Source organism: Dermacentor variabilis, chromosome 4, assembly GCF_050947875.1.
Source record: "Dermacentor variabilis isolate Ectoservices chromosome 4, ASM5094787v1, whole genome shotgun sequence".
Classification (NCBI taxonomy): Eukaryota; Metazoa; Arthropoda; class Arachnida; order Ixodida; family Ixodidae; genus Dermacentor; species Dermacentor variabilis.
In genome coordinates, this window is record NC_134571.1 from 52,954,624 (window position 1) to 52,982,547 (window position 27,924).

Genomic DNA, 27,924 nt, shown 5'->3' on the forward strand with positions numbered 1-27,924 from the left:
CGGGTGTTTTTGCATTTCGCCCCCATCGAAATGCGGCCGCCGTGGCCGGTATTTGATCCCGAGACCTCGTGCTTAGCAGCGTTGCCCTAATTACGCATTATTAGTGCTCCCTAGATAGCTCTAAGCTTTTTTCGTTCCATGCTAAATTTCGACGCCTCTTCAGCTGTCCTACGTTCACTAAAAGGCCTCAAATCGTGCAATTTGACGAGACAAAAGTGGCCATATACCCAGATCCCACGAACCCACACCCATCTGTAGTCCCGAAAGACGACAATGTCCTCAAAAAAAAAAAAAAAAAGTGTACTTCGCTAGGTTCGACACCCAGTCGCACATATAGGCTATCAATATCGAAAGTGAAGCGTCGAACATTTTGCAGACTCAGCATGTGCATGATTATATGCTTTCACAACTTAAGAAGGCAGGAGACGCTGTAACGCTTCCGCGTAGCGCTACAGAGCCTGGTGCCATGCCATTGTAATGAATCTTATTACTTTTCAACTCGTTTCGCCATACGTGATTGGCTCGCAAACCGCGGAGCCGTACGGAACTATACCCGCGGCGAGACGGCTTTAAAAATAACGAGAAAAAAAGTTGCAGTTGAATCTAGCTTACAATCGAGAAAGAATCGTTTCAAAATGCGGTCCCATGCGACCGCTACACGTTGTATTATGTATTGTATATAAAACACACGTGTCGGCAATCAAGCATCTCACCTACCGTCGCGCATCCCAAGGGGCTGCTTTCAGAAATGAAAATGCTTCGGATATCTGAACAGCCGAACGCGCCTCCGATGTTGCGCCACGTCTTTCCAGCTGCCGTGTGAATGCGTCCCACAGCGTCACTCGACCAACGTCGCACAACGCCGCGCTGTGGGCTTCTTCACGCTCCCACAGCGATGTACGTACGTCGCCCGTGGCTTTGTGTAGCCGACGACGCAAGCAGCCACCGCGACCTTTATTTGACGCAGCCGTGCTCTGGAAGTCGACTCGCCGCGGCTGGTAGGCCGCGCCCTCGCGACGCGAGGGTCGCTTAATTCCCACGTGGCATTCTGCGCGCATGCGCGCGTCGAGGTCATGTACAGTACGTGATCGCTGTTTCCAAAAGCCTCGGCATATACGAACGTCGTGCGTCTAGCGGCTGCAGATATGTGGCGCAAAGCGGGGCGCGAGAGAAAGCTAAAACGAGCCTCTAATGTGCTTGCATACGAACATGTTAGCGGGTTATCCAGAGCTTTTCTTAGAAGTTTTCGGAAAATATATAACTCTAAATATCTGGGAGAAAATCGACACTGCGCTTCACTGCACTTCGTTGCTTTCCTTTATTTTGTTTGTATCTGACAAAAAGCTTTGTGCGTGTGCAAAGGCTAGCCGGCATGACACTGCGTTTCCCGTATCAATCAATGAGAAAGATCAACGCCCTTCATGAAAAAAAAGGCTCTCTCCGTTCTATTCCTTATATATATATATATATATATATATATATATATATATATATATATATATATATATATAAGGATATAACAATTTGTTGCCCTGTTTAGGACTGACCACCGGAAATCGATAAAATGAAAGCTCGTTGAATTTTATTCTAATGAACGGTAACAACTAGCGAACATTTGGCTAAACCGGTTGCATTCCTTGTACATTCAGTGGTCGCAAAAACTGGGGCCATTCTGTATTGTTCTTTTTTATTATTGTTATTATGCAACTCTCCGTGGGGGTTCAGGCGCATTGTCACAATGCCGCTATATAAAGGTCGCTTCCGGCACGGCTGCCGCTATCAGATCGGAGCGCAATGAACGGAGTGACTTTTTTAGTGCGTGTGTCTAAATGGTATGTAGATAATTTTCGCGTGACATTACTCATATTTCCACGCGATAAAGAAGAAAAAAAAAGCTACGCGCAGAATCTCCTGTGCGAGTTGTCTGAATGATGCGTTAGCATTTGCTACTAATCACCAGACACGTTTCGTCCTCGCGCATGCTGCTGTTTCGCACAATTGCGCGAATAATCGTGAAACGATCGAAGAAGCGCAGCTGTAATACCGAAACCTTAACTGAGGCCAGCATGAGACGACGAAGAACAGGCGAGTAGACCAACACCTTCCCAATACCATCCAAATCTTGACCAATCCTTCGCAGTGGGTACGCGCCATCGAAGAAGGATAACCTATCCATCCTAGTAGCAATGTTCGATAATGTTGTAGTATTACGGTGCGTTCGAATAATGCCGCTGCTTCCTGCAAGATCAGCACTGGTCAATGCGTACGGTACGTGTAGTACGTCACGTAACTGAACCGTGTCACGTTTGGTAGACCTCGTACGTAGATGTGTTCGATGACGCTGCCTCCTCTCGGCTGTTAGGGTTGGCGTCTGACACGACGTGGCGACAGGTCATCCACCCTACCCCCTGAGCCGGAGCCCACGGGCGACCTCATCCCCTTCCCCTCCTCTCATGGTCGTGGCATCGTGTAGTGCTTACCTCATCCCCTCCACCTTCTCTTGGCCGGACCCCACGGCGCCGGAGAGGTCATTCACCCTACCCCCTGAGCCGGAGCCCACGGGCGACCTCTCTCCGTGCCTGTCGCGTGTCATTCGACGGAAGCAACATCCCGCCCACACTTGTAGAGAGCCTACTTAAGGGGCTCCGAAATGTACTTTTGAGATACTTCATACTTGTTACTTCATATTCATGCTTTTCTTATTTTCTTTCAACTACCTTTGAATAAACCGTGCAAGCTTCGCACTAGCAAATCGTCTCGCCCCTGCTTGGTCGCCATGATCTACCGGATGCCTGCAGCCCACCGACAACGCCATGCTACCCAATAAGTAATGTCGGTCGAGCTTCGATAGGCAGGCGCCGCTACTTCTCGGCAGCAGTACGGTACGCTACCCTGGAGTACGCAACACGGCGCAAACCATTATCAACTGTACTCCGGCGGCAGCTGCGTATGGAGCGGCCGCGCGGACTCCACGTTGAAAGCGATCTGCGATGGGGACAGAGTTCGCCGAGTGGTGATAGATTCGTGTGCGCTGTGTTCTCGCCGCTTAGTTCGCGTTGAAGCGAGAGGCAGCATGAAGCTCAATTCGCTCAACTCGCAGCTGCGGGCCCTATCTTGAAAGGGATCGTCCCACGTGACGGACGGACGGACGGACGGGTTTTCTCATTGGTATAGAAATGTAGGCATAAAAATTGTAGGCATAGAATAGGTATAGAAACAGTATGCAAAGAAATGCTTAAGCATTTAGAAGTCTCGTTGCGGCGTAATGAAACTACTCATAATTTCATGCAATAAAGAAAACAAAAATGTCAATGTGGCCTAATGGTTAAAGCATCAGGGTGCTGTGCTGAGGTACCGAGGCTCGATTCCATCATTAAGGCGCAATTCCGTTTTTTTTTTCGTTTCTTTTTCTTCAAGTACGAGCCATTCGGCTAGACAGCAGCGCCCAGCAACGGTGAAGATGGTCCGGGAGTGCTCGCAAAAATCCTTCGTTTCAAAACAGCAGATATCAGAGAGATTGCAGGCAACAACGCGCTGCAGGGATAACGAGCTACAAACATGTACCGTGTGCGAAATAACTGTACGTCGCAATATTTGTAACGTTGTTAAGCCTTCAAGAGCCAAAACTAAAACAAGGAGAAGAAGACTTCAAAAAGTACATTTTAGTCACGAAGCACGCAAGCGCATGCAGAGTATAGAGAAAGCGTTTCACTTAGTAGAATTGAAGGAATGGAATGGTTCAGCTGAGCCATTTCAAGAGTGGGAGTGGTCGAACTCTCATCATTCCGAGGAGTTAGGAGTGGAATTACAGATAATTTGCAGCCTCCGGATTGGAGTGGGAAGGGAATGGAGGGACCCACTCAGAACTTCGACACACTCAAACGTTTCGGCCGTGGCATGGCATTCGTCAGAGTATTTTGACCACTTTTTTGCTGAATACGCACCAGACCCATACCTTCGAGAAAGCTCCTCCCCGAACGGGTGAGAAACAACTTGGGTCCGCATGTGACTTTCCTACTGGTGTTCTGGCATGAAGCATTGGAAGGCGCGTCGCCAGGGTCCCCCGACAAAGGCAGCTTGAAATAGCGCGCGTCACTATTTGGTCGCCTGGCGCACTATTTTGAAGAATGGCACAATAATTCCGATGGTTTTCACGGGCACGTTTCGCGCATGTGTTCAACCTGTCGGCATTTCATTACTCCAGCTGTGCTTTTCATACCGTTTATTAGAACTTCTTACAAATACGGGTACCGTGGCCCTCGCCGCTGCGCTGTTGCATATTGTGTATATGCATCGGGTGAGGATTCTATGAGCGTGCTGCTCAACTCGCAAGTGTTGGCCTTGCCTTCGACTTCCAACCTAACCGCACTCTCGACTTCGCACGTTTCGTGCGTTGCGTCCACAACAGATGCCCACGTTTCCTCTTGCCGCTTTCGTTCATACTCTTTATTCAGTTCATCAATCTCCCTTTCGACTTCCTCTATTTACTGCCAATTATCCTGCCAAATTTATTTCCTTCTGAGTCTTAAGGCACACTCTCACTAAATACGCGATGTCTCACCGATCACTGTCGCTTTCTAGAATCTTGTTGGCGATTTCGGCCTTTTACAGATTTTTCTCCGCGTCTTCTATATACGTCAAGCTCCCAGCACAACTCCAACAACTCTTCCTTTCGCAACCTTCTTAGAGTCATGGTGGGTGCCTCGAACGTGGGTTAAACTGTTTCCTCAAGATATTTGTGCGAAACTTTGTCCGATTCCCAGAGCAATCAAAATGTACCCCCATAAGTTGAAACATGGCGAATCAAATGAAAAACCACACGCTCTCCCGCAGAAACGCAGCACCATCTCACCCGGTTAATCTCGCCGCTCTTCCCAGTCGCTTGTGCCTCCGAAGTTGGACTCTTGAGCGTCATCACCACTTGTTGCTTGAGAAGGTTGGTAGGTGCATCCTCATCGCTGCCACCAGTTATCGGATTACCAAAGAGCTCGGAAGGTCTCCTCCTGGACGCCCGATGGCTCTCTCTACGAGGTCGGTGTCCGGAACGTCCAACATTCACCGGCCTCTAATGTTGAAGCGTGCTGAAGGGAAGCTGACGCTCGAGGACGGGCCATTGACTGGTTGATTCTACATATTTACAGGCATTTGGCCAGGACCAAAGAAGATGCATACGGAACGAAGCATGAAACGCTCTCGAGAGAGCTGCAGCTGCAGAACGAGTACGAAGCTCTCGAAAAGTCTCGGGAATTTTACCCTCACACCTCCGCGCTGCTGCTTTCATGCCCTTTTCTCCCACCGAGACGTAAAGGGGCTTTTCCTGTTCTGGGTCGTCCAAGCCCCGCACCTGACGTCATCCCGGCAGTCACGGTGGCCTCCTGCTTTCTGTGTGGTTCTTGGACGGCAAACTGCGGAGTGCGGTCCACGTTGGCGCCGCTAATCCAAGTGCACGCGCACTTAGGGGGACATGAACCCCACAAACCACACGTGCAAAGGTTTGATGACGAACAATGGGGCGCAGTGCGACGTCGAGTGATTCCTCGCAGCAAGCAGCGGCAGCAGGCGCCCGGCTGTCGCCCGCGAGTGACCGTGTCAAATAGCTTGGAATGTGGTTGCAGCAGCTCAGAAGAGGTCATTACTAAGTGAATATTGACAAATTCGTAGACTAAGTAAGGCTAACCTTGATATATATGATCTACGCTGCGGTATCTAACAATAGAGAAACTCCATTGCGGGCCCTTCGCGCCCTTTTGTGCACGCTTTGGGTTTCTTTCGCATGCCCGCTGGCTTGCTTCCACCAACGCGGCTTGCGTCTCCTAAAAAAAAAAAAAGAAAAAAAAACTTTTACCAAGCTATGCGCGTTCGTGAGGCAGCGTCGCCCGCTTCCTTTCCGCCCGTTTGTGACCGTCACGGTGTTGACTTTCCGCCAAACTCCATTTGCATCATTACGAGAGGCTCTTTCCAAGTCAGACCCTAACCTGTAGCACGCATCATTAAACATTTATGAAAGGCCTTCTGGGTACGGAAAGGGAGAAGTTCGGCTCAACCCTCCAGGGTACTTTCGTTCGTCGATGCATATTTCCCCCAATGTCAAGCACAGTCGATACAAGCGTGTGCGCGTGTGCGCGTGCGTGTGTGTGTGTGTGTGTGTGTGTGTGTGTGTGTGTGTGTGTGTGTGTGTGTGTGTGTGTGTGTGTGTGTGTGTGTGTGTGTGTGTGTGTGTGTGTGTGTGTGTGTGTGTGTGTGTGTGTGTGTGTGTGTGTGTGTGTGTGTGTGTGTGGCGTCAAAGCGCGGCAGATCAACTGCAAGCGCCACTTTAGCTCGCCCTTTCTTACAAAGAAGCAACATAAACGGGCAATCAGACGCAACGAGGAAGACGCTTTGATATACGCGAAAGACGTGCCTACCCCTAATCAGCGCTCGTCTCACAAAGCATAGGGAAAGTCATGTAGTCGCTGCTGTCTTACAAACCTTTTGCACGCCCCACTAGATAATAAAAGAAGTTCGACAAATACGTTACTCCTTATGCGAAATTGGAGCGCAGCTGTATACGTGGTTTCATTTCGCGGTATATTGAGGCAAACAATTTGAGACGGAGATCAGCGCACAGACTGGCAGTGGGCCAGTGCCATCAGCTGCCTTTGCAGAGGGAGGGGCAGTATGGGAACGCTAGCATAATGAGCGGCCATTGAGAGGCATCAGACCCAGCTGTGGTTCCGATGCCAACGATGAACGCGCGAGCAGTGACACGAGCGCGTTCGCGCGGCTACGCCAAGGGACGACGACGCTCAGCCCAGGAACTGCGCTATAAAATGGGCGTATAGATACAATAAACATAACTGCTGCGTTCTTTTACGTCACAAGAACGAAGAAGAGAACAAGAGCGGCAATGGAAGTCGAGGAGTACGCAGTATCTATACACTCCGTTCCATACTTAGTAGTCAACGCTCTGGAGGCTACAGAGACTTCTTGCAGTGACTTCGTTCGCACTTGCATATAGTTCGGTGCTTTTAAAGCGAAAGCTTTATACTGGCCGCGAACTTGCGATTTCGCCGTGGCGGTGCTACGAGGAGGCACATGACGTCACAACGCGCGCCTTGCCGCGGATATTTCTCTCTCTCTCTCTCTCTCTCTCTCTCTCTCTCTCTCTCGCTCCCTAGTGACTACTGTGCATGCGCCACTAGTAGCACCGAGCCACAGGTGTTCCGCCGCTGCGCAACGCCGTGCTTTCCGCCACCGCCGTTTGGTATGACGTCACACCGCATTCCTCGTCGTTGCGCTCGCCTCCGCTAGCTTCGCCAGCTGCGTCGCATGCCTGATAACATGTCGGAGGATTGAAAAGGAGAGCTCGCGTGCGCCGCAACCACAGTTCAGGCGGCAGTATGGACGGCGACAATTCTGATAAGCAGGAGGAGGCCTGGAATCGACATCGTAACGAGCTGAAGAGGAAACGAATCGCCCAGGAAACAGACGAACAGCGCGCCGAACGACTGGCTAAACGTCGCAACATAGCTAGACAACCAGACTAATCTGGACTTGCAATCAAAATTAACCAAGGCTAACCATGCTATGCCTTAGCTTTCGCTGCGTATATCCTGACATAGCCGAGCCAATTTTCTGACCGCAATTGCGCGCAACTGTTCTTTTATACAGGCTCAATATCGAATGAAACAAGCTTTAATCCCAGGAAACAAACACACCATGGCATGCAGCTGCTGATGCGTTGTTTTCGGTCATTTTTTGTTTTTGTTGTTCTTTTCGTGTTTTTTATTTGCAACCCGTCGGGAGGAGCCTCACATGCGGCGCAGCGAAGCATGGACGGAACGCGCGGAGTGATAACTGTTCTTGACCAAACTTTTTGCGTAGCTTCCACAGCGTTGACTGCTACATATATATATATATATATATATATATATATATATATATATATATATATATATATATATATATATATATATATATATATATATATATATATGGAACGGAATATAAAGTCGTATTTTGCTAGAATACATTTGACATCCCATTCTGCTTATCCGTCACGACCATGTGGCCGATCCCGGTGATAAGGGCGGTGCGGTTGCGTCCAAGCCAATGGTACGAACAGGACGATAAAATGTAAAGGGTCGTTACAAAACATGCCCCTGAATAGTAAAGTGGAATCAGGAACGCGACAGCCAACCGAACAATAGCACGATATTTATTTCAATCACCGCTCGTTTCAGTGAGCGTATATCGTCTGGTCCTGGATAGTGCGATGCTGTGACTCATTCTGTGACAGTGACTCGCACTCGGGGCTACTAGGTACGTAGGTATAGTTAGGCCTATTCAGGAGAAACCGGCTGAGAGCTGCTATGCTGAGCACGTCGAGCGTGAAAAGTGGCTTGACTCAAAACATCTCGGTTAGAGTACCCGATACATGCTTTGACATCACGTCCACATCTTTCTCATGGGAGACACATGTGCAACCGTGCAGTACGTAACATCGCTCGGGTGATTATGAATTAATGACGTCCGCGAACAAAATGCGGTTTTCGAGCGAGGATAATTGGCGCGGCGCGGAGTGCTGCGAAACCGCAGGGCAAAATCTCATTTGTTGCTAATTAGGTGCACCGCTGTGACTCCAGTTTTCTCAACACAAAACATGCTTTCTCTTTTTTTTTAATTATTGTTACGTCAAGCTGGCGCCGTCTAAAATCGAAAGCTGGAAAAAGGTCGTCCTGCGCTGCGACATCCAGACAGGAGGGAAAATGCAATTTGCGAAATGCAATGTACAGACCCGTATAGATATCCATTACCGTAATAATAGAGATACATAATATATATAACGTGACCCGATAAGTGAGCCGTAAAAATGCACTGTTGTTTCACTTTTTTTCTTTTTCAGACACTCTTTTATGAATTGAAGCAAAAAAAATAACTGGAAAGTCCACGTTCGTCGTCCCACACATTGGGAAACACTTCGAAACTGGTGTCATCGTGGAGATTCAATTCAAATGGATATGTCTTGCAAACTCACCGGCTAGAATTTGTAAATTGGCATATGTCCCGCAAAGTAATTAAATAAGAAGACAATCAGTGATTCTTTTTTATTAGCGGAATAAGTGTTTTCGATTTCTCGTGCCAGTAATGTCCACATCTTCGAATAATCCATGGTAATACTTATGCTATCTGCCACAGGCAATCTTTAAAAATTCTCAAAAGCTTAAAAACGATCACCCCGCGTAATCTGCCTTACGACAAGAGTACAGCTTATCAAGTCGTCAACCAGGGTGACGAATTTGCCAATTTCTCGTTAAAGCAAGGTGAGCATGCATTTCTCTCTCTCTCTCTCTCTCTCTCTCTCTCTCTCTCTCTCTCTATATATATATATATATATATATATATATATATATATATATATATATATATATATATATATATATATGAGCGGCTCTAGACGATTAGATAACTTTATACCTTTATTCAGTCCGGTTGCCGTATCAGCAGTGCGACAACACGGGGAGTGCGCGTTCGTAGTTCTTTACGGCAATAAGTCATATGAAAAGCTATGAAATCATCCCGTCATCCCCTTCCAGCTCGCCACGTAGTGTCGGTCCACCAACCTTCTCAGTTTTCTTTCTTTGAGCGTAAGGAAGAAATAGTATGCACATCACACCTTCGGGGAAAGAGGCGCCACTTAATGAGGAAGGGGAAAAACGCTGTTGGCGCCTTTGTGCTTTTCATCTGGGAATTACGGATTTGGGAATGCTGTTTGGGCAAACACCGTCCACGTATACACATAATGGACAAACAAGAATAACACGACCGTGCGCCGCCGCGACTTCCGCCCACCTTGCGTCGTTCAGATCGTCCGCATGCGAGGCCCGGGAGGGCGGACTTGAGAGGGGGAAAATGCGCCTATTAAGGTCACGTGGCAGGCGCAACGCCGTACGTCGGCATCCGTAAACAACCACTCGGTATACCGCCGGCCGTACCGCGGCAATCGGTTTCCCATGGTTTATCGCACACAGCCAAGGTTGCACAGTGTGTGCGTGTGTGCGCGCGCCTCGTATCTCTGCGAATACCGATTGAGAGAGAAAGATAGCCCCCTTTAATGAATCCCGGAGAGGTTACAATGCGGAGTCGTTACTATAGCATGCTACATACGCCATGTGGGCGTGATGATAAATGAAGTGATACGCGCAGTGCACGATGCACACACACAACAAACAAACCAATAAAATATACCATTGAGACCGGTGTCTCTAAAGAAGGTTAAAGTGCTTTCCTTGTGCGAGACGCGCGCGCTGAGTTGGTCCATGGGCCGAGTAACTGTACCGCGGCTCAAGGCACGAAAGTGGGACGAATGGTCAGCGCGGGCACTGTAGGGCTGTTGTTTCTCATTTCTAATGTGAATGGCTTGCAAGCGCAGATCAAGTGGGCGGCGTTTTCCCGAACAGTTGGTTCGTGCAGTTTAACGTCCAAAAGAGACGCTATATGAGGAAGGCCGTGAGCTCCGTGGATTGGTTATCGACCGTCCGACCGTTTCTTAGGCGCACACCTGAGTGACAGCGCGCTTCTGCACTTGTTCTCGAGCTTCTTTCTTAACCTCCAAGTTCCTGCCCCATATGTTAGCACCGGCAGAATGCAATGATTGTGCACTTCTCTTTTCAACGACAGCAGTAAGCGCCCAGTCAGGATTTGATAATGCCTGGCGTATGCACTTCAACCCATTTCTATTCTTTTGTAAATTTCCTTTTCGTGATTTGGGTCCCCTGTGAGCAAATGACCTAGATAAATGTACTCACTCCTAATCTTTCCCAGCTTGAACACTTCTGGAAAGGATGCTGTGAATAGCAGTCAAGAGATTCTGTCTCCTTGCTTGATCCCTTTCTTGATAGGTAACTCTCTCCTTTTCTAGTGCAGAGCCAACGTAGCTGTGGAATCCTTGCAGATATTTCCCAAGATATTCACGTATGCCTCCTGTACTCCTTGATTACGCAATGTCTCTATAACTGCTGGTGTCGCTACTGAATCAAATGACTCTTCATAATCGATGAAAGCTATACAGGGAAGTTGATTCAACTCCGCAGATTTATCAATTACCTGAACGATGATATGGATGTGATCCACAGCAGAATATCCCTTCCTGAAGCCAGCTTGCTCTTAGTTGATTGAAGTGTTCCCTTTATTCTATTGTAAGTTATCTCAGTGAATATTTTATATAATATCGAAAGCAAGCTAATGAGATTATATAATTATTCAGTTCTTTAACGTCTCCCTTCTTATAATGTTGGCATTCTTCCAGCTTTCTGGTATACTTAAAGTCTTGTAGCAATGCGCATAAATGACTGCGAGCTTTTCAAGCATGCTAGCACCTCCACCTTAGATTAAATCGTCTGTTATTCCACCTTTTCCTGGCGCTTTTTTCCGGGTCATATCTCGCAAGGCCATTCTAACTTCATCGCTAGCAAAAAAAGGAGCCTCTGTATGCTGTTCATCACTATATACTTCGAACGAAGGCAGCGTGGCTGCTCTGGGTGTTGTACAGGTCAGTATAAAAGTTTACTGATTTTACTATCACTACTTTGAATGAAGGTAGCGTGGCTACTCTGGGTACTGTACAAGTGAGTATAAAATTCTGCTGATTTTACTATCTCTACTTGGATTGAAGTTAGCATGGCTGCTCTGGGTACTGTACAAGTCAGTGTCAGTGAAGAATTCTTCTTTTGCTTTTATTATATCATCAAAATTACAGATGACGTTACCCTGCTTATGTTTCGTGCATACATTTTACCTTGTCACTGATTTCATGCTGCGGCCACTTTCTTACTCGTTCCTCAATCTTTCCCACATTATAATTTTGTATATCCCTTAATTTCTTCTTGTTGATCAGTTTTAACAGTTAACGAATTCTATCTGATCTCTTGAGTTTCCATATATGCTGGCTGAAAAGGTGCCATGAAATGCGTTGCAGTTCCATCTAAATGTTTTTCATAATATATTTTTCCGCACTTCCACAGTCAGGTCTTGAACACATTACTCGATAAGATAGCGGACCGAGAACAGCCGTCGTCATATGCCTCGATTCGTACACTCTTAAACAAAATTTTCGCCCTTTGGGGCGTATCTTGCCACACGACAATAATCGTCATCTGTATTGTCCGCATTTCCTTTCTTTAACGCTGCGAGCCCGGTACTTCCAAGTCACGAACGGCGTGCGCGTTATCAGCAAGGCAGAGTATTCTCGACAGGAAAGTAGCGAGGGCAACGTTTTCAAGAAAGGAAACGCAAGCAAAGCAGATGACGATTATTGTTGTGTGACAAGATACGCCCCAAAGGGCGAAAATTTAAGAGTGTAGAGCATCGCACGCCTTATAAGGAGGGTGTAAATTCTACTCCCATGGGCGGCAAGTTGATTTCTCTTCTACTTTCATTTCTGTTTGACTCATAATTTCTACATTTAAATTAAAAACCATGTAACATCCCCTATGCTTTCCTTGGTGCCATTGCCTGTTGGCTTTATGTGGTTCTGCCTGATTTCGTGTATCGCAACCGCCTCGACCGCTGTATATTCCACCTCCCTGTTCAGTAGATAGCATGCGCTGCAAAACAACATATCATACTGACCGCAAATAAAGACGGGGACAGTGGAAGAGAACACAAAAACGACACGGGCGTTGTCGTTTTTGTGTTCTCTTCCGCTGCCCCGTCTTTATTTGCGGTCAATATGATATGCAGTAAACACCAACTTGGCCAAACTAAAGTTCTTCTGAAGCGTTCTTCTGCAGTAAAGCAGAATCGTTTACTCTCCAATCACTCTATTTGGAAACGTGCAGGCAAAACTTCTGCGCCTTCTTAAAGAAACACTAACGAGAAACGCCGAGCGAGTTCAGATAAACTATTATATTTCTAAGTGCTGCTTTCATAAAATTTTTCGGTAATGTGTCGATTATTGAAGAAGAAAATGAAGGTATAAATTTTGTTCGTTTCTTTCCGCGGCAATAGCTCGTCATAGCTGCACGTCAATGTGAAGTCACAGATTTCAATCAAAAGTTTTTCTTTCGTATTTGGGCCGTTGTGGATCGGTAGAGGCTCTTGAAGCTCACTAAATTCAGCATTAATTCTGGCTCCTTTACAACGTGATGTATGCATATATATAGTCCATCTATAGCGATAAAAAGTTTACTCGATTCGCCACAGACACCGTCATATAATACATGACGTCACGGTGGGCTGGTGCGAGAACTTGAAGGTGGCGTCGCCACTCGTCCTTCACTTGTGCTCCTTTTCTGGCTTACCGAGACTCGACCCGCGGTAATGGTGGCTTTATTCTTTTTTAATTGTAATACAGGGTAATGTACTAACATAAATAAATAATATTCTCTTTAGTGTCTTTTAACACGCATGAAAATCTCAGTACTCTGAAGTTTAGTCTGCGGCACGGCTGGTACGTTATGCTAATCGAATGCGCGAACTCGTACTCAGTTTTTGAAGGGCCATTGAGCCGCTGGTCCATCGACGGGGACGACCAGACACCGAATCCCTGACTTTTTGCTTAGCAGCAGACGACGACGATAATGATGATGACGATGAAGGTGTATTATTATTATTATTATTATTATTATTATTATTATTATTATTATTGTTATTATTATTATTGCACAATAGCAACGCTGCATGTAGCATAGTGTTGCGCCACCGAAGCGGATATTTCACGAGGAGAGTCAAATCCAAGTAAAATGCATTGACGAGCTCATCATAAGCGAACTGCGTGGTAACAGAATGAAATTGACGAAGTCTAATGTGGGAGACGGCGCCGATCGGTCGTGTTTTCGGGAAACTACGTGCACAGAGACCACCAATGCACTCGTCACGCGTGTATTCGACTGCTGAGAAGTATACGTATACGTGTCAGCTGTGCAGAATTCAGTCACTCGAAGAAAAAGAAACTGTGTCGCGCTGACTGCGTCGATTTCTTCGTAAGGCAAAATTAATTATTAATAGATAACGGACTGCTAACTAATTAAAACAGAAAGAGAACCACGCCCGTGGTCTTCCATAAATGTCTACACCCACCTTTGTGCACGCACCGACTGGTACTAATTTCGCTGAACAGGCTCGCAAAGTTGAGAAGAGCGCCGCGCACCACGTATGACAGCAGATGGTCTGAACAGGAACGCAGAAATGAACCGACACGCCGGGCATGTCACTGCGCAGCCGCGACCGGCAAATGCTACATACATCGAAAACGCAGCTGGGCGACGCTATCACACACACACACACACACACACACACACACACACACACACACACACACACACACACACACACACACACAAATATATATATATATATATATATATATATATATATATATATATATATATATATATATATATATATATGATGCAGACGGTCGCGCAAAGCGGATGTGTCTGTACGTGGGCAAGAATCGCCCAGCCCAGCAACAGAAATCGTTTTCAATAATTACGATGAGAGCGCAATCAGTAGATAAAAATGGGGTGACATTCGATAGGGCGACGTTCAATTCGTTCAGCGGACAGACCATATCGAGTGTGTCACTTTGTTATGTTCTGGTCTTGACACGTATGTACATCTGGGTTGGCGGTACTGCGAATGCGCAGACCCCAAATCCATTTTCTCCACTTGGTTTATTTGGCAGGCAGGGTCAGTAGAGCCCATAAACGTTGGAGTCGTGACACAAGCGGTTTGCGAACGCTGAAGGGACCGTCCTTAAAAGCGCTGGCGGTACTGCAGCAAGCGCACAGACAGAACGCGCTCAACCGCCGTGAGCGATAGCGTCGGCAAACTTTCTGTCATGGTCAGATATTTATTAAGTTCCCTATTGTATTATTCAGACACTTGCCCAAGGGCTCGAAGCAGAACATCTCTATAGACGTCCTACATTTTTCTGCCCCACATAACGCCGATATACCTACTGACCGCGATTTAACAAACGATGCGCTCGCGGTTAGTGAAAGTGACTGAGCGTTCGATTCTATGCCTCCAAGGAATGCTCTTGCGGTTGGGGGACGCTGAAATCGGACATGCTCACTCCTATGCGTTATATAATTTTGGCCATCTTGGCCATCTTGCCATACATCTTCCGCGAAACTTCGTAGCCGCCAAGCGAGAGCACGAGTTCGGCTTTCGAAATATTCCGTAATTGCTAGTGGCGTTAAAAAATAAAGAATAAAAAATAAAAATATCAATCAATCAGTCAATCAATTTTATTATTATTAGACATTATTACAATTACAAAGGAAATGTAATACAGAAGGAATATCTCTGAAATTAGCTTGCAGCTCTCACTTTATTCAGCAGCGCGGTTCTTTCCACCATTCGGTGATACCGCTTGAACTGCCGACATCCTATATATAACACTCGTACAACAATCTGCTAACGCGCGTGAATGTCCTATCATCATATCTCGATGACAGTCGCTTTGCTGTAACAAGCCACCTTTGCATGCATACTCCACCTCGATCTCGTTATCGCAATCGGCAGTGATATCTTCAGAAAATACAATGTGCGCTACTAAGTATAGAATCGCTCCCTGCTGCGGCTGCGCGCTATCTGTTAACCTGGAAAAACCATTTGCGCCCGCAGTCTGCAGCGTCTTCTGCACGCGCGCTGGCTCGGTGGAAAGGGCGCGCGTGTGCCTCTCTACCTTCTGCATCCCTCTCGGAAAGAAAGCACCGCACGCACGACTGCCGAGCGCGATGTTGATAACGACGTACTGCCGCATATCCGGCGCGCGCTTCGCTGTAAGCAGCGATATATCGCAAGAAGCCGACGACCCTCGATGAGAGAGTGACGTTTCGCAAGGCCATCTGCTGGGCCCGAGGACATTTAAAACAAAACAACAACAAAAAGAAATGTTTGCCCTCTCTCCCCGCATGCTCAAACACGCACACTGCTGACGCGCGGTCGTAACCTCCTATGCGAGTCGGTCGGACGGGCCCAGAGAGGCCAGCAACTGCGCGCGTTGTTTTTTTCTCCACTCGGCTGGCCTCAGCAGTGGAAGTCGCCTTTTCCGCACGGCGATAAACAGCGCCTTTCTCCAGCGACAAAGGGGGCTTCGCAAAGACTCGGTATCTTCGCTGTCACCACGAGAAACGCGTCAAATATTTCGCTCTCTTGCAGAATGGTAGGAGTGCAAGGAAAAGCTGTCACGCGAAATTCTCGCACAGTTTCGGTCACAACGGGGAATATTCGGGGGGTGCAGGCATGTTCGCCCACGGAGCCGACACGCTGCTCCCTTAAATATACTAGAACCTTCACCTCCGAAGCGAGACAAATATTTCTCTGAAACGAAATACGTAAACACGAGCACGGGAAAGGCAATGTGAAAGAGTTGCGACGCGCGTCAAGGGGAGGAGAAAGTGTGTACTCACCGCGCCGCGAAGAACAATGCACACAGCAGTCAAAGGCCGACGACCGCCGATAATCCCATGGGAGGAAACGTCGACGCGTCGAGAAGCAGGCAGATCGTACGACGACGCGATGACACACGTCGAGCCCAATGAGGACGCCTCCACTGCTCAACCTCGCGAGGGAGCGGACGGTGCCGTGGCCACGGCGTCGTCGCGACGTCGTCGGTCTGGGCTGGCCCCTCACACACGAAATCGACGGGCACGGCTGCGACGAGCCAGGGAGCAACAGCAGCAGCAGTCGCAACAAACGGCGGTAGATGCACGCAAGCTTTGGCTGGCTCAGAGGCGTGGGAGAGGAGGGAGTCCGTAGTGTTTGGTGTGCTGGAGGTGGCCGAGGGTAAGGATAGAAAAAGGAAGAAAAAATAGAGAGATTTGACACGGCATTCAGCGGCCCCTGGCGGAGCGATGCCGAACCTCAGTCCCGTATTTTGAGTGCTCTGGGGTGAGGTGGTGCGGTGGCGCGCGTGGTGCTCGAGGTAGCCGAGCGCGGCCGCGGCAACGACTTCGCGCGTTTGCTGCCCCGCAGTAGGGCCAGTTTTTAGGCAGCGGTGCGTTTCGCCTTTCCTTCCTCATTTGTTGGGGCTGCGAGAGGAGAGAGCGAAGGAATAAATAAATAAAAAAAGAAAATTGCGGACGAGAAAACATGCAGCGGGTACGCGCGCTCTCGGCCGGCTTTTGTGAGACATTTTGCAGTAGTTGCTACGGGGATACAACGTGCCCTGCTGTTTTTGATCCATTTGCTGTTGTTTTTTTAATCTTTCGTCCTAATGTGAGAGGTGAAGCAAGCTATGGGCGAACAAGCTGCAATCAGAAACACATATGGCGGGACAAACGCAAACGCTAGCGAAATGTCAAGCTGAGTGATTAGGAATCCAGGGAGAAGTGGGAAAGCGAGCGGCATTAAATTTCGTTTATATAGCTTGGCGCTCAAGTAAGCAATGCAACTTTATGAATTGGCCAATCAGTCTGAATTAGCGTTCACCTGCCCCCCCCCCCCACCCCACCTGTAGAGGTGGTTCTCTAATTGATTAAAAATCGCGCTACGACAATAATTTCTCTGTTTAGAAGTGATGAGCCACAGGAGTGAAAGTTACAGCGTACGTGGTTCAATCAAGGGCGTGATCATGCGAACGCATGTGTCTTTGCGCCACGTGTCTCTCCGCGTAAGATGTGTCGCCTGCTGCATCCTCTGGCGCAGTAGAAGCATCATAGCGTGCCTTGTGACTACCGGTACATTTGTAGATGTTCACCCGGACATCGATGATAGCACGCAGGCTGCTTATGTAAATTAAACATGGTGCGGGGCGGAAACTCCCCTGCACCTCTCCATAATTTCCGCCATCCCTGTAGTTTATTATTATTATTATTATTATTATTATTATTATTATTATTATTATTATTATTATTATTATTATTATTATTATTATTATTATTATAAAATAATAATAATAACGCTATAATAATAATAATAATGTTTGTTGTTTAATTTAAAAACCATGATGCCTTTTTCTATCAGAAAACTAATCGCCCAGGCTCTGGGGTATAGTGTTTTAAGATACGGTATGTGTTGTTTTTTTAACTGCTCTTTCACATGGAAATGTCGAGTTAATAGGATTTTGAAAAACATCGCTACAAGCGTCCTCTACATGCCAAAGGAGAATTTGCCCAGCAGTGTCTTTAGAACAGCCGGTTTGCCTTCTTTTGAGAATCTTTTTAAACAAATCGTAGTACTTAAATATTTTTGGAGCAGTGCATACAGGCACATAAATACGAAACCGGTACCGTTGAGACATGTTCCTGGTTATCTTAAACCGAGAGTGCGCACTCACTACGGTAAAGCAACAAGACGCTATTATGTTCCTGCTATCTTCAATGAACTACCGGACGATGTATTTTCTTTGTCCACCCGCAAAACACTGAGAGTTGCTGTTCAAGCGTTAGAGAACCTTTAATATGTACTGATGTTATCAGTGCATCTTTGATAATGTGTGATGGTTGTGCCAAATGCACAACCAGCTTCTGATGGAGTTCTGGTGTGGCGCGTAGATTGCCGCGGCTGCCGGTTGTCGCCGCACAAGCCCTCTTGTGGCTTCGGCGCTTCCGTTTTGTATACTGTTTTAACTATACTGAATAAAGATTATTATTATTATTATTATTATTATTATTATTATTATTATTATTATTATTATTATTATTATTATTATTATTATTATTATTATTATTATTATTATTATTGAACTCGTCCAAAATTAATTAATTTTCTAGACCCGCTGTTGCCATTCTGGCGACCGTAGTCCAGCCCTGTCAAATATATCTCAGCTTACACTGCTTAAATCAAGACGTATAAATTCAGGCCTTTTGTTCCTCTGTAAGTTGGTCCGTGGCATTACACACTGCCCAGAGCTTCTGATTCATGTGCAACTTTCCGGGCCGCAAATATATACCAGGCAGCATTCCGCATTTTTCCACCCGGCCTTGCTGCAATAAAGACTGTCCCAAGGCTCGACTCCAAAAGAAAAACATTCTGTCTGTATTGAAATATTCCAGAGTTCATTTCCTGTGTTTTGTATAAATGTAGAAAATCATGTTTTATGATTAACTCTCTTTTACTCTCGCCTCCTCGTTTTCTGCTTCGTCATTTAAAAGTGTTTACTCACTACAATTCGTAGATTGAAATAAATGCCGTTAGACTAATTAAGCAATTTATTATCTTAATTAGGTTAATTATTCAATTAAATATTTAGATTTCTCGTAGAAGTAATGACCACTTCGTCGAGTAACTGGGATCATCAAGTTAGGTTTAGAATAGTGCTATCCACCGCAGTCAAATTTTAAAAACTTGGTGCAGTTTATATATATATATATATATATATATATATATATATATATATATATATATATATGTATGTGTGTGTGTGTGTGTGTGTGTGCAAGTAACATCAGCCTATTCGAGTAGACCAGCTCATGGACTAAAATTGTGCTAACTAGTGCAGGCAATTAAAAAAAGAAATGAAAGTGGTCGCTAAAACACTCTGCATATTGCCATGCCGAAACACTCGCACTGCGAACTAACACTTCCAGTTATTTAACCGCTCCGTGCTCCATACGTCTCTGACAGCGCGAAGATGTCCGTCTAATCACGTGGTGAGCTTCGATGGAGGGAGTGAGCGTGAAGACCCCGGACGCGGAATGATAATGTGGACACGTACCGGTTTCGAGCTTTGCAAATGACCTTCACATTCGACTGTTTCGTTTGCGTTGGTTTGTGGATATAGATGCAGAGCCTTAAGTGGCAATATGGTTTGGTTTCCGCTTATATTGCCGACTTCATCGCTTCTCCGTTCCCGAATTTACTCGAACTCGAACTTGTGACTTGACACATAGTCAATGGGAGAGGGCGCAACTTTTAATGTGCCGCGAGGCATCACGCCTATAATTTTGAAAGCAATGACGGCACACATTGTTTTGTGACCTCGTTAGAACTCGTGCGAACAGAAAATTTTCAATAGAGTTGATAGATTTCTGCAATCTTGCTCGCAGCGCACGTCTGTTGCGACCACAGCGTCATATACATATGTGATCTGAATATAATGAGATTTTCACGAATGCGGGAATACACTTCTCCAGTCCGGCAAGAGAGACGTCAAATAAGGTCCGACTTAAAACACCGCTCTGGGAAACTCCTCGATGCGTTGTGTGCGGAGCTGCATCACCTTCTTTTGTGGACATGATGACTGAACGATCGGTGAGCTGGACTGAGATCCAGCGGTACATACGACCACCAACTCCAACGGACTTCAGAGCGTATAAGAAAGCCTCGTGAGTCACGTTATCAAACGTTCCCTTGATGTCGAGGAATGCTCCGATAATGACGTTGCGTGGCGGTTTTTTTTTTTGTTGAGTTTTACGCAGTTGACAACGCTAATCACGTTGTCTAGGCTTTTGTGGCCCTTTCTGAACCCTGAAATTTGCGGAGGCTACACATTCATGTTCATCAGCAACCAGTCCAGGCGCGTCGAACCATACTCTCCATGAGTTTTCGACGCAACTGAGAAGGGCGATCGGATAGTTTACGTCTATTAGAGACTTGCCAGGCTTCAAGACAGGAATAACACGAGCTCGTTTCCAGCAGTGTTTAAGGTGGCCATTTAGCCAGCTGGCACTGAATAATGTAATAAGGTACATCTTTGCCTTGTCGCCTAAACGTGATAGCTCGGCGTAGCTGACGCTGTCAGCGCCAGGACATGTCGCCATGTTCACCAGCGCCAACGCGCCAAGCAGCTCCATGATCCAGAAAGGCTCGTCTGATGCAATAGTACTGACTGTTGCGGAAACATCCTGAGCAGCTTGAAGCAGAGATGTGAGCGCCGCTGCGGCAACGATCTTGGAGCAAAAAGTCTCCGCCACGTCCTACTCGCTGTTGTTATACGAGATATATATAGTGCAATAAAACTGAAAGGATGTATAGTTAAGTCGGCGGGGTTTTAGGCCGCGCACAATGCTGCATACTCTTGAAAGCGGTTTTATGGTGTCAAGTTTGGAACAGAAGGTCCGCCCGGAGCCTCCCACACTCAATGTCGGCCGTTCAGTGAGCTCGAGGTGGTTTCAGATGTTTAGTGCTGCTTCGTTTTGCTCGATTTAGCGCACCAACAAACTCCTCGCACGACGACCCAGATAGGTCTGAATCCTCAATTGTAGCGTTCTATACCTCCCAGTTAGCGCAGCGAACCGTCCTTGGTTGTTTTTACCGCGTCGGGCAGCCCAGAGCTGTAAGTCTGCACGTGGTCCTTGCCATGATTTTCGATGTCTGCGAACCAGGTCCCATTAGACATAAGGTTCGCGGAGCTCATGGTGACGTCTAGTGCGCTCGTCATTCCTGAAGAAGGTTGGCTGCCCGTCGTTAAGAAATGTCAGGTTATTTCGAGGTGCTATACATGTCAAAAAGGCGTCAACCGCGGGCTGAAGACATCCTATAGCGCCCCGTAGGCGGGGAGATGCGCGTTGAAGTCCTCAGTCATAGTACGTGCGGTCCAAGTGTTCCATCTAGCGTCCTGCAGCGCCTATCCACATCAAATGTAGTGTGTGTGCCGCAGTCGCCGCAATGGTCAAATTGTCCCACTTCACTGTCATTGCAGCATACGAGGTCTGTTAGAAAAGTATCCGACCTTTCTTTCTTTGTTTTCTTTTTTTTTTTTTTTTTTGAGAACACCTGATGAATATGAAACAAGCGCGCTTGCATCAGCCGACCTTGAACCTTCGTGCGCATGCGCTTCCCGCCTGCCGATAGCGTCAGTCGCTGCCGCGCAGCGTTTGAGTGAGATAGTGTGCAGTGCTCTCGTCGGTTTTTTATTGCAAGGAAAATGGTGGAGCGACTGGAGCAGCGCTACTGCATCAAATTTTGCCAGAAACTGGCCGACAGCCAAGTGGAAACCATTCAGAAGACTCAGACGGCTTTCGGTGACGATGCTATGAGCAGCACACAGATTAAGGAGTGGTACAACCGGTTTAAAGATGGCCGCACATCGGGGGAGAGCCAGCCACGCTCCGTTCGGCCAGCAACATGCCGAAATGACCAGGCCATTGCCGAAGTGAACGCTGTGGTGATGCGGGACCGTCGTGTGACTATCCGAGGAATTACAGAAGAGGTGGGCATCGCACTTTTTCTGCACATTCAATTATGACGGAAGATTTGGCCATGAAGAGAGTTGCGGCGAAATTCGTGCCGAAGCTGCTCACGGTGGAGCAAAAGCAACTTCGTGTTGAAGTCTCACAGGACACGCTGGATTCGACAAACAGTGGCCCCGACTTCATGAATACCATAATCACTGGTGACGAGTCTTGTGTGTACGGGAACGACCCGGAAACCAAATCCCTATCGTCACAGTGGAAGCATTCCACGTCACCAAGACCAAAGAAGGCTCGCCAAGTGCGCAGCAACGTCAAAGTGGGGCTGACTGCTTTCTTTGACTCCCGCGGTGTGGTACACCACGAGTACGCACCACAGGGTCACACAATCCTACAGGATGTCCTCCGTCGCCTACGTGATGCTGTGCAGCGCAACATATCAGAGTTGTGGTCAACAGGAAATTGGCGCACCCATCACGACAGTGCTCCTGCGCATTCCTCGCACTTGATTCAGACTTTTTTTGGAGAAAAACCAGACTCCTGTAGTTCAACAACCTCCTTACTCTCCTGATATGGCCCCCTACGACTTCTGGCCGGCTGTTTCCCAAAATCAAGAGGCCATTGAAAGGAGCGCGATTTCAGACAATAGAGGACATTAGGCTGCAACGACAGCTTAGCTAAACACCATTCCTAAAGAGGCCTTCTCAGAATGGCAACACCGCTGGGAGAAATGTGTGGAGTCCCAACGAGACTACTTTGAGGGTGAATAGGTTTCCATCGCTTCAGTTGTGCTAGCTTTATTTTTTCATCGGCCAAAGGTCGGATGCTTTTCTAACAGACCTCGTATACTCGTTGGATGCATCGGCTGCAAAGCATGGCATGAGCGCCGAACGTTATATCATTGCGAACGGCCAAGAGGACTCTGCTGGTATCCGCACCTGCCGGTGAAAGTGTGACGGTACATCCAGGAAGGCGCGAATGCTGGTGCGCACTCCGCATTCGGTGCGCACTGGAAAAGACGCACCGCTTTCCACGGCGATCGCTCTTGTCGCAAACCATCCCTTATGGGGATTGGCGTTTCGCAAACGACCACGCACCCCGCGAGGCGTGCGCCAACGTTCCAACTCCTGCGTAGTTTTACGCTCCGAGGCAGGCATAATTCAGCGCAAGTTTGAGTGCGTTCCGTTTCCTCGTCAGTTTCCTGCGCGACTCATAAATTCCGAGACGAAAGGGGAATGCGTACGCATACGTGCGCGCTGATTATGCAGCTGTCCGCGGATACGCTTGCCATATATATATATATATATATATATATAGTGTAGAAGTATGCAACTGGTGACCCATTTGAATCCGTATATATAGGACTGAGGGTTAGAGACCACGTGGCTCGCCTTGCACACACGAGCGCACGGCATGCACGTCGTAGTTTATTGCACTTTACAGTGAAGCCACGTTAAGGGGAATTTCACAACAGCTTTCGCGAGGCGGTGAAAGCCGGCGACGAAGTCGGGGTAAAATGTCATAGCAAAGCAAACAACGCAGCTTGCATCGCCACACCGGAGCGGCCGTATGCGGATACCGGGTGTTTCTGCCAACGACCTCAGCTAATTTATTTATTTTTTTAGCCAGTTATGGCAGATAGCAGAATTCCAATTCTTCATGTGGATTGCTCGGACAGGCGGACATTATTTTGCACGAGAAATCGAAATGCGCAATGAATTGGTTAATAAAAATACACTAATTAAGTATCTAACTATCTTACTCCACATTTTTGCTATTTACAAATTGTAGAGGGGAAGTTCGCAAGGCGGATCCAATTAAAACGAAGTCTCACGATGAATACATTTCCGAATTTTGCGAAGAAATACGTATAGGCGGTCTAGCTACTTTTGTGCTTCAATGCATAAAACGGCGTTTTGTTAAAAGAAGTAAGCGGAACGACAATGCATTTTTACCCCAAGTTTTGCGGCGCATATCTGGAAAATGATGTCATCCATAGAATTCTTTTCGAATAGAGGCGCCTTACGGTCGTTACGGTGATTTGTAAATTGCAATATGTGTCGTAAAATATTTAGCTAAAAAACTTAAATAGTTATTTTTTGATAATTAGTCCATTATGCATTTCCATTTCTGCAAGTAATGTCCTTCTCTTCGAGCGGACCAGCTCAAGGACTAGAAATGTGACATGTGCCACAGCCGATTTTTTAAAATAATTTAAACATAACATCTTCGTAGAAACACTTGGTACATATGGTGTCCCAGCTAATAAGTCAGCCAAATAAACTGGCCAATATCACTACTTTGAAAAGTCTGACAGTTATCGTTAACAGATTGGAACAGCCTGCCATTATTACAATTGATAAACACAGATTCTATTGAACGCATGTGTCTCTAATATTAAGGGTATTGCCATGTCGGCAAGCCTTGTTACTGTTTTTTTACACGTGAATTTTGTTTGATACTTTCCATATCTTCCTTATTCTATTATTTTGAGTATTTTGCAATGGTCTCTCGTTCAACTTCTGGCACTAGTATTTTTTTTTTTCTCGCGATAGTGGTTGCAAGTGCTCATATATGCGTGTGATACTGTCCTAATGTTTGTGAGATTGTCTTCCTTCAGTGTACCTTCTCGTAATCTTATTTAGTCGTCGTTTTTATTTTTTCTGATATTTACATATGGGGGGGGGGGTTGCTGTGCTTTTGTAATTACTTTTCATGTGTGCATATATATATATATATATATATATATATATATATATATATATATATATATATATATATATATATATATATATATGTTTGTGTGTGTGTGTGTGTGCGTGCACATGTTTTTATGTATTCTGCCCCTTCTGCTTGGGCCCCCATTTTGGCCTGCATTATTGTATAAATAAATAAAAATAATTAATAAACTAAATAAAAGTTGTTGTGGTTTTTGTTCTTGTCGTTACACACTTAAACAGCATAAAGAAGACATTCGGATACGGGCAGACGTACTGCCTCCAGAATGGACACAAAACTCACCAACTTTGACAAAGATCATATGCAAGGAAGACAACGAAACCGCAATAAATAAATAAAAAAGAAAAAGATAGAGGAAAAATAACAAGCTAAAGAGTCTCCCAAAGTACTCCAGGTACTATGTCCAATATACATGCATGATCTCCCATGCATGGGAGATCATGACACTTCGTATAACATAATTTTATACCAAGTACGCCAGATGTACTGAAAAAGCGCTGAGCCAGCTAAAGCGCGAGCACTCGACTTAATTACAAGCAAAACAATGGCAAACAAAATAATAACAATAATAAAATTAAATCATAATAACATACAACGAACAACGAGATGCAAAGAGCGAAACGTGTGAGGATACGACAATCAGCGAAAATTACATGGCGAGAAAAAAAAAAAAGAAGAAAATAGTGACGTCAAAGCAACGCAAGCAAAACAAGAATCGCAATACGGAGGTTACGAAACAACCGCAATGTCCTGCTCAAAGCCAAATGCGCAAGAACTGTACGCGGGCTCCCGCCTAGAAAGTTACGGCCACTAACGAATACATAAACCGTCCAACCAAACGCTTACTTAACGCCTAAAGTCATGGGCTTTTCGAAAGGCAGGAGGAAGGAGCAAACAAACACGCGATATGCAAATGCGCGCCTATAGATTTCGCCGGTTGGGAAAAGCTTCCTGAAAGCGCGGATCCAGGAAGCTGCGCGCGCGTCGAACTTGCGAGCAGCCCCACGGAGTCATTCCTTCCCGCTCGATAAAGATGTTGGAGAGGAGACAAGACACGTGCGTTAAGCAGCAAAGTCGTAGTTAGTTCATCGAGATCTGTTACGTCGCGGCTGCAAGAACCGGTGAACAAAGAAAGAGAGAAACAAAATACTGGCAACCCGCCGATTAGCAGTGGCGTGACGATCACGCGGAGGGTTACGTTGCGTAATCCTCGGCGCCCCAACGCAAGCAAAATTTACGAGCCGAGAATGTAATAATTCTAATTATGGGGTTTTACGTGCCAAAACCACTTTCTGATTATGAGGCACGCCGTAGTGGGGGACTCCGGAAATTTCGACCACCTGGGGTTCTTTAACGTGCACCTAAATCTAAGTACACGGGTGTTTTCGCATTTCGCCCCCATCGAAATGCGGCCGCTGTGGCCGGGATTCGATCCCGCGACCTCGTGCTCAGCAGCCACTGAGCAACCACGGCGGGTTGCCGAGAATGCAGACCGGGAGCGTTGGACAACGCGCAGTATGGCTGCATCCGCTAGCTATAACCGCCGTCACGGCTTTCAGCTTATTCAGACACAGTTCTGAAGGACATACATTTGTCGCTAAGAGCGACACACACGCACAAAAGGGAAGACACGCTGATGACGCACTGGCGGCACTGGCGGTCGCCAGTTGGTCGCCCCTTCCCTTTTTGTGTCTGTACCTCTTTTAGCGGCAAAAATATATTTCAGAAAATACCAACTATAGGCCGAGAAGCAGTTTTCATGAAGACAACAGTTCTGTCAGCTGAAAAGTTAGCTTTTACAATATTTCTTACACATTAGGAATTATTGATAGCAAACTCCGCATGCGTGGCTTGTGCGCACGACGAAATTTGCAATAAGAAATAAATAAAGGGTAGTGGCGGGAGGAAAAGTTTTTGACAAGTTCGAACAGAGTAATTTTCGAATTTAACTGAATACGAATACTCGAGATGTGTACAGGCGTCGCGGATTATTATCGAAGAGCCCCTCAAAATTATTCCGCCTCCATTAGCATTCGCATCCCCCCATTTGTCTTCTAAGTTTCGAATAAAATATGTTTGTTACAAATCGAAATATTCAATTCGAGAGTTTGATACTCAATTTTATGAGATTGTCGAATGTATGTGGGTTTATGCGCAATTATTTGTACTTGGTCTGCGATATAAAAAGTTAGGTGCATGCGAGTCATGTACATACATGAGTCATGTACATATATACACACGTCAATTCATACATGTATGATGACTCCTCATGCATACGCAATCATACGGATAAGCAGTCAAGATTGTGGGTGATGGAAGATTTTTCTTTCCTTTTTCTCTAAGCTTGCCTTATTCCTGTATGTGCACAGAAATATGACAAACGCCGTGAAAAAGGCGCCGATAAAAGTTACCAACTTACGTTTACGTTATTGCGAAAGAAATAAATCCAGTCAAGCGTATCATCCCCCCGTTGAAGCTTCGAATCCCCGTTGAAGCTTCGAATATATATATATATATATATATATATATATATATATATATATATTAGGGAGATAGTAAAGTCTCACTTAATTAACAAAAGCCCTTGAAAGTTATAGGTATAGTTCACGAGCATTGTAGCCACAAAACACAGTCAGCCAAATCTGAAGGTTGCCTCATAAAAGAAAAAAACATTGCTGTCAAAGACGTATAAATAAAGTTTGCTATCACATGCTGACTCCAGCATGACACGTATACACCCAGGTGTGCGCATCTTCCAGCGCTTTTTTGTTCTTCCTGCCGGTTCCCGCGTGTATTCCGGGGTGCCATCGTGGCCTTATTAAATGGCCCGTGATGCAAGGGTATCAGACTGCGTTTCTTTCCCGACTCGCCTGAAGATGTTTTACGTGTAATGCATAACGTATAACGCTGTCCTCCTTCGAAATAGCAACGCTTTCTTTGCCGGGGCTTTTATTCAAATTGGTGTGGTCTGCAAATGAGAATCATAAGCGATATAGTTTTAACCGTCGAAATGCCTCGGAAAACGACCCAGCCCACAACGCTTGCTGCGATGTAGATGACAATAAATGACAGCGCAAGCGTCATTTCATTCTGGCGGCTTTACGACGGACTGCACGTAGGC

At 46.3% G+C, this 27,924-nt stretch overlaps 1 protein-coding gene and 1 pseudogene across 3 annotated transcripts in view; one reads left to right on the top strand and one right to left on the bottom strand.

Annotated features, from left to right (window-relative positions):
- LOC142579149 (uncharacterized) overlaps positions 1–16,733 on the bottom strand; it is a 95,466-nt gene extending 78,733 nt beyond the window's left edge. The window contains exon 1 of one of the 3 annotated variants that reach the window (XM_075689081.1): positions 16,401–16,733. Coding sequence is in view for 1 of the 3 variants with exons in the window: in XM_075689079.1 (XP_075545194.1) it covers positions 718–1,058 (341 nt within the window). In the remaining 2 variants the exon portion in view is untranslated. Of the gene's footprint in view, positions 1–717; positions 1,074–14,058; positions 14,195–16,400 lie in introns of those variants that run through there. The other 2 variants (XM_075689084.1, XM_075689079.1) reach the window with 2 other exon arrangements.
- Positions 16,734–21,767: 5,034 nt separating this feature from the next.
- LOC142579152 (protein GVQW3-like) lies at positions 21,768–24,737 on the top strand (annotated as a pseudogene).
- The last annotated feature ends 3,187 nt before the right edge of the window (positions 24,738–27,924 follow it).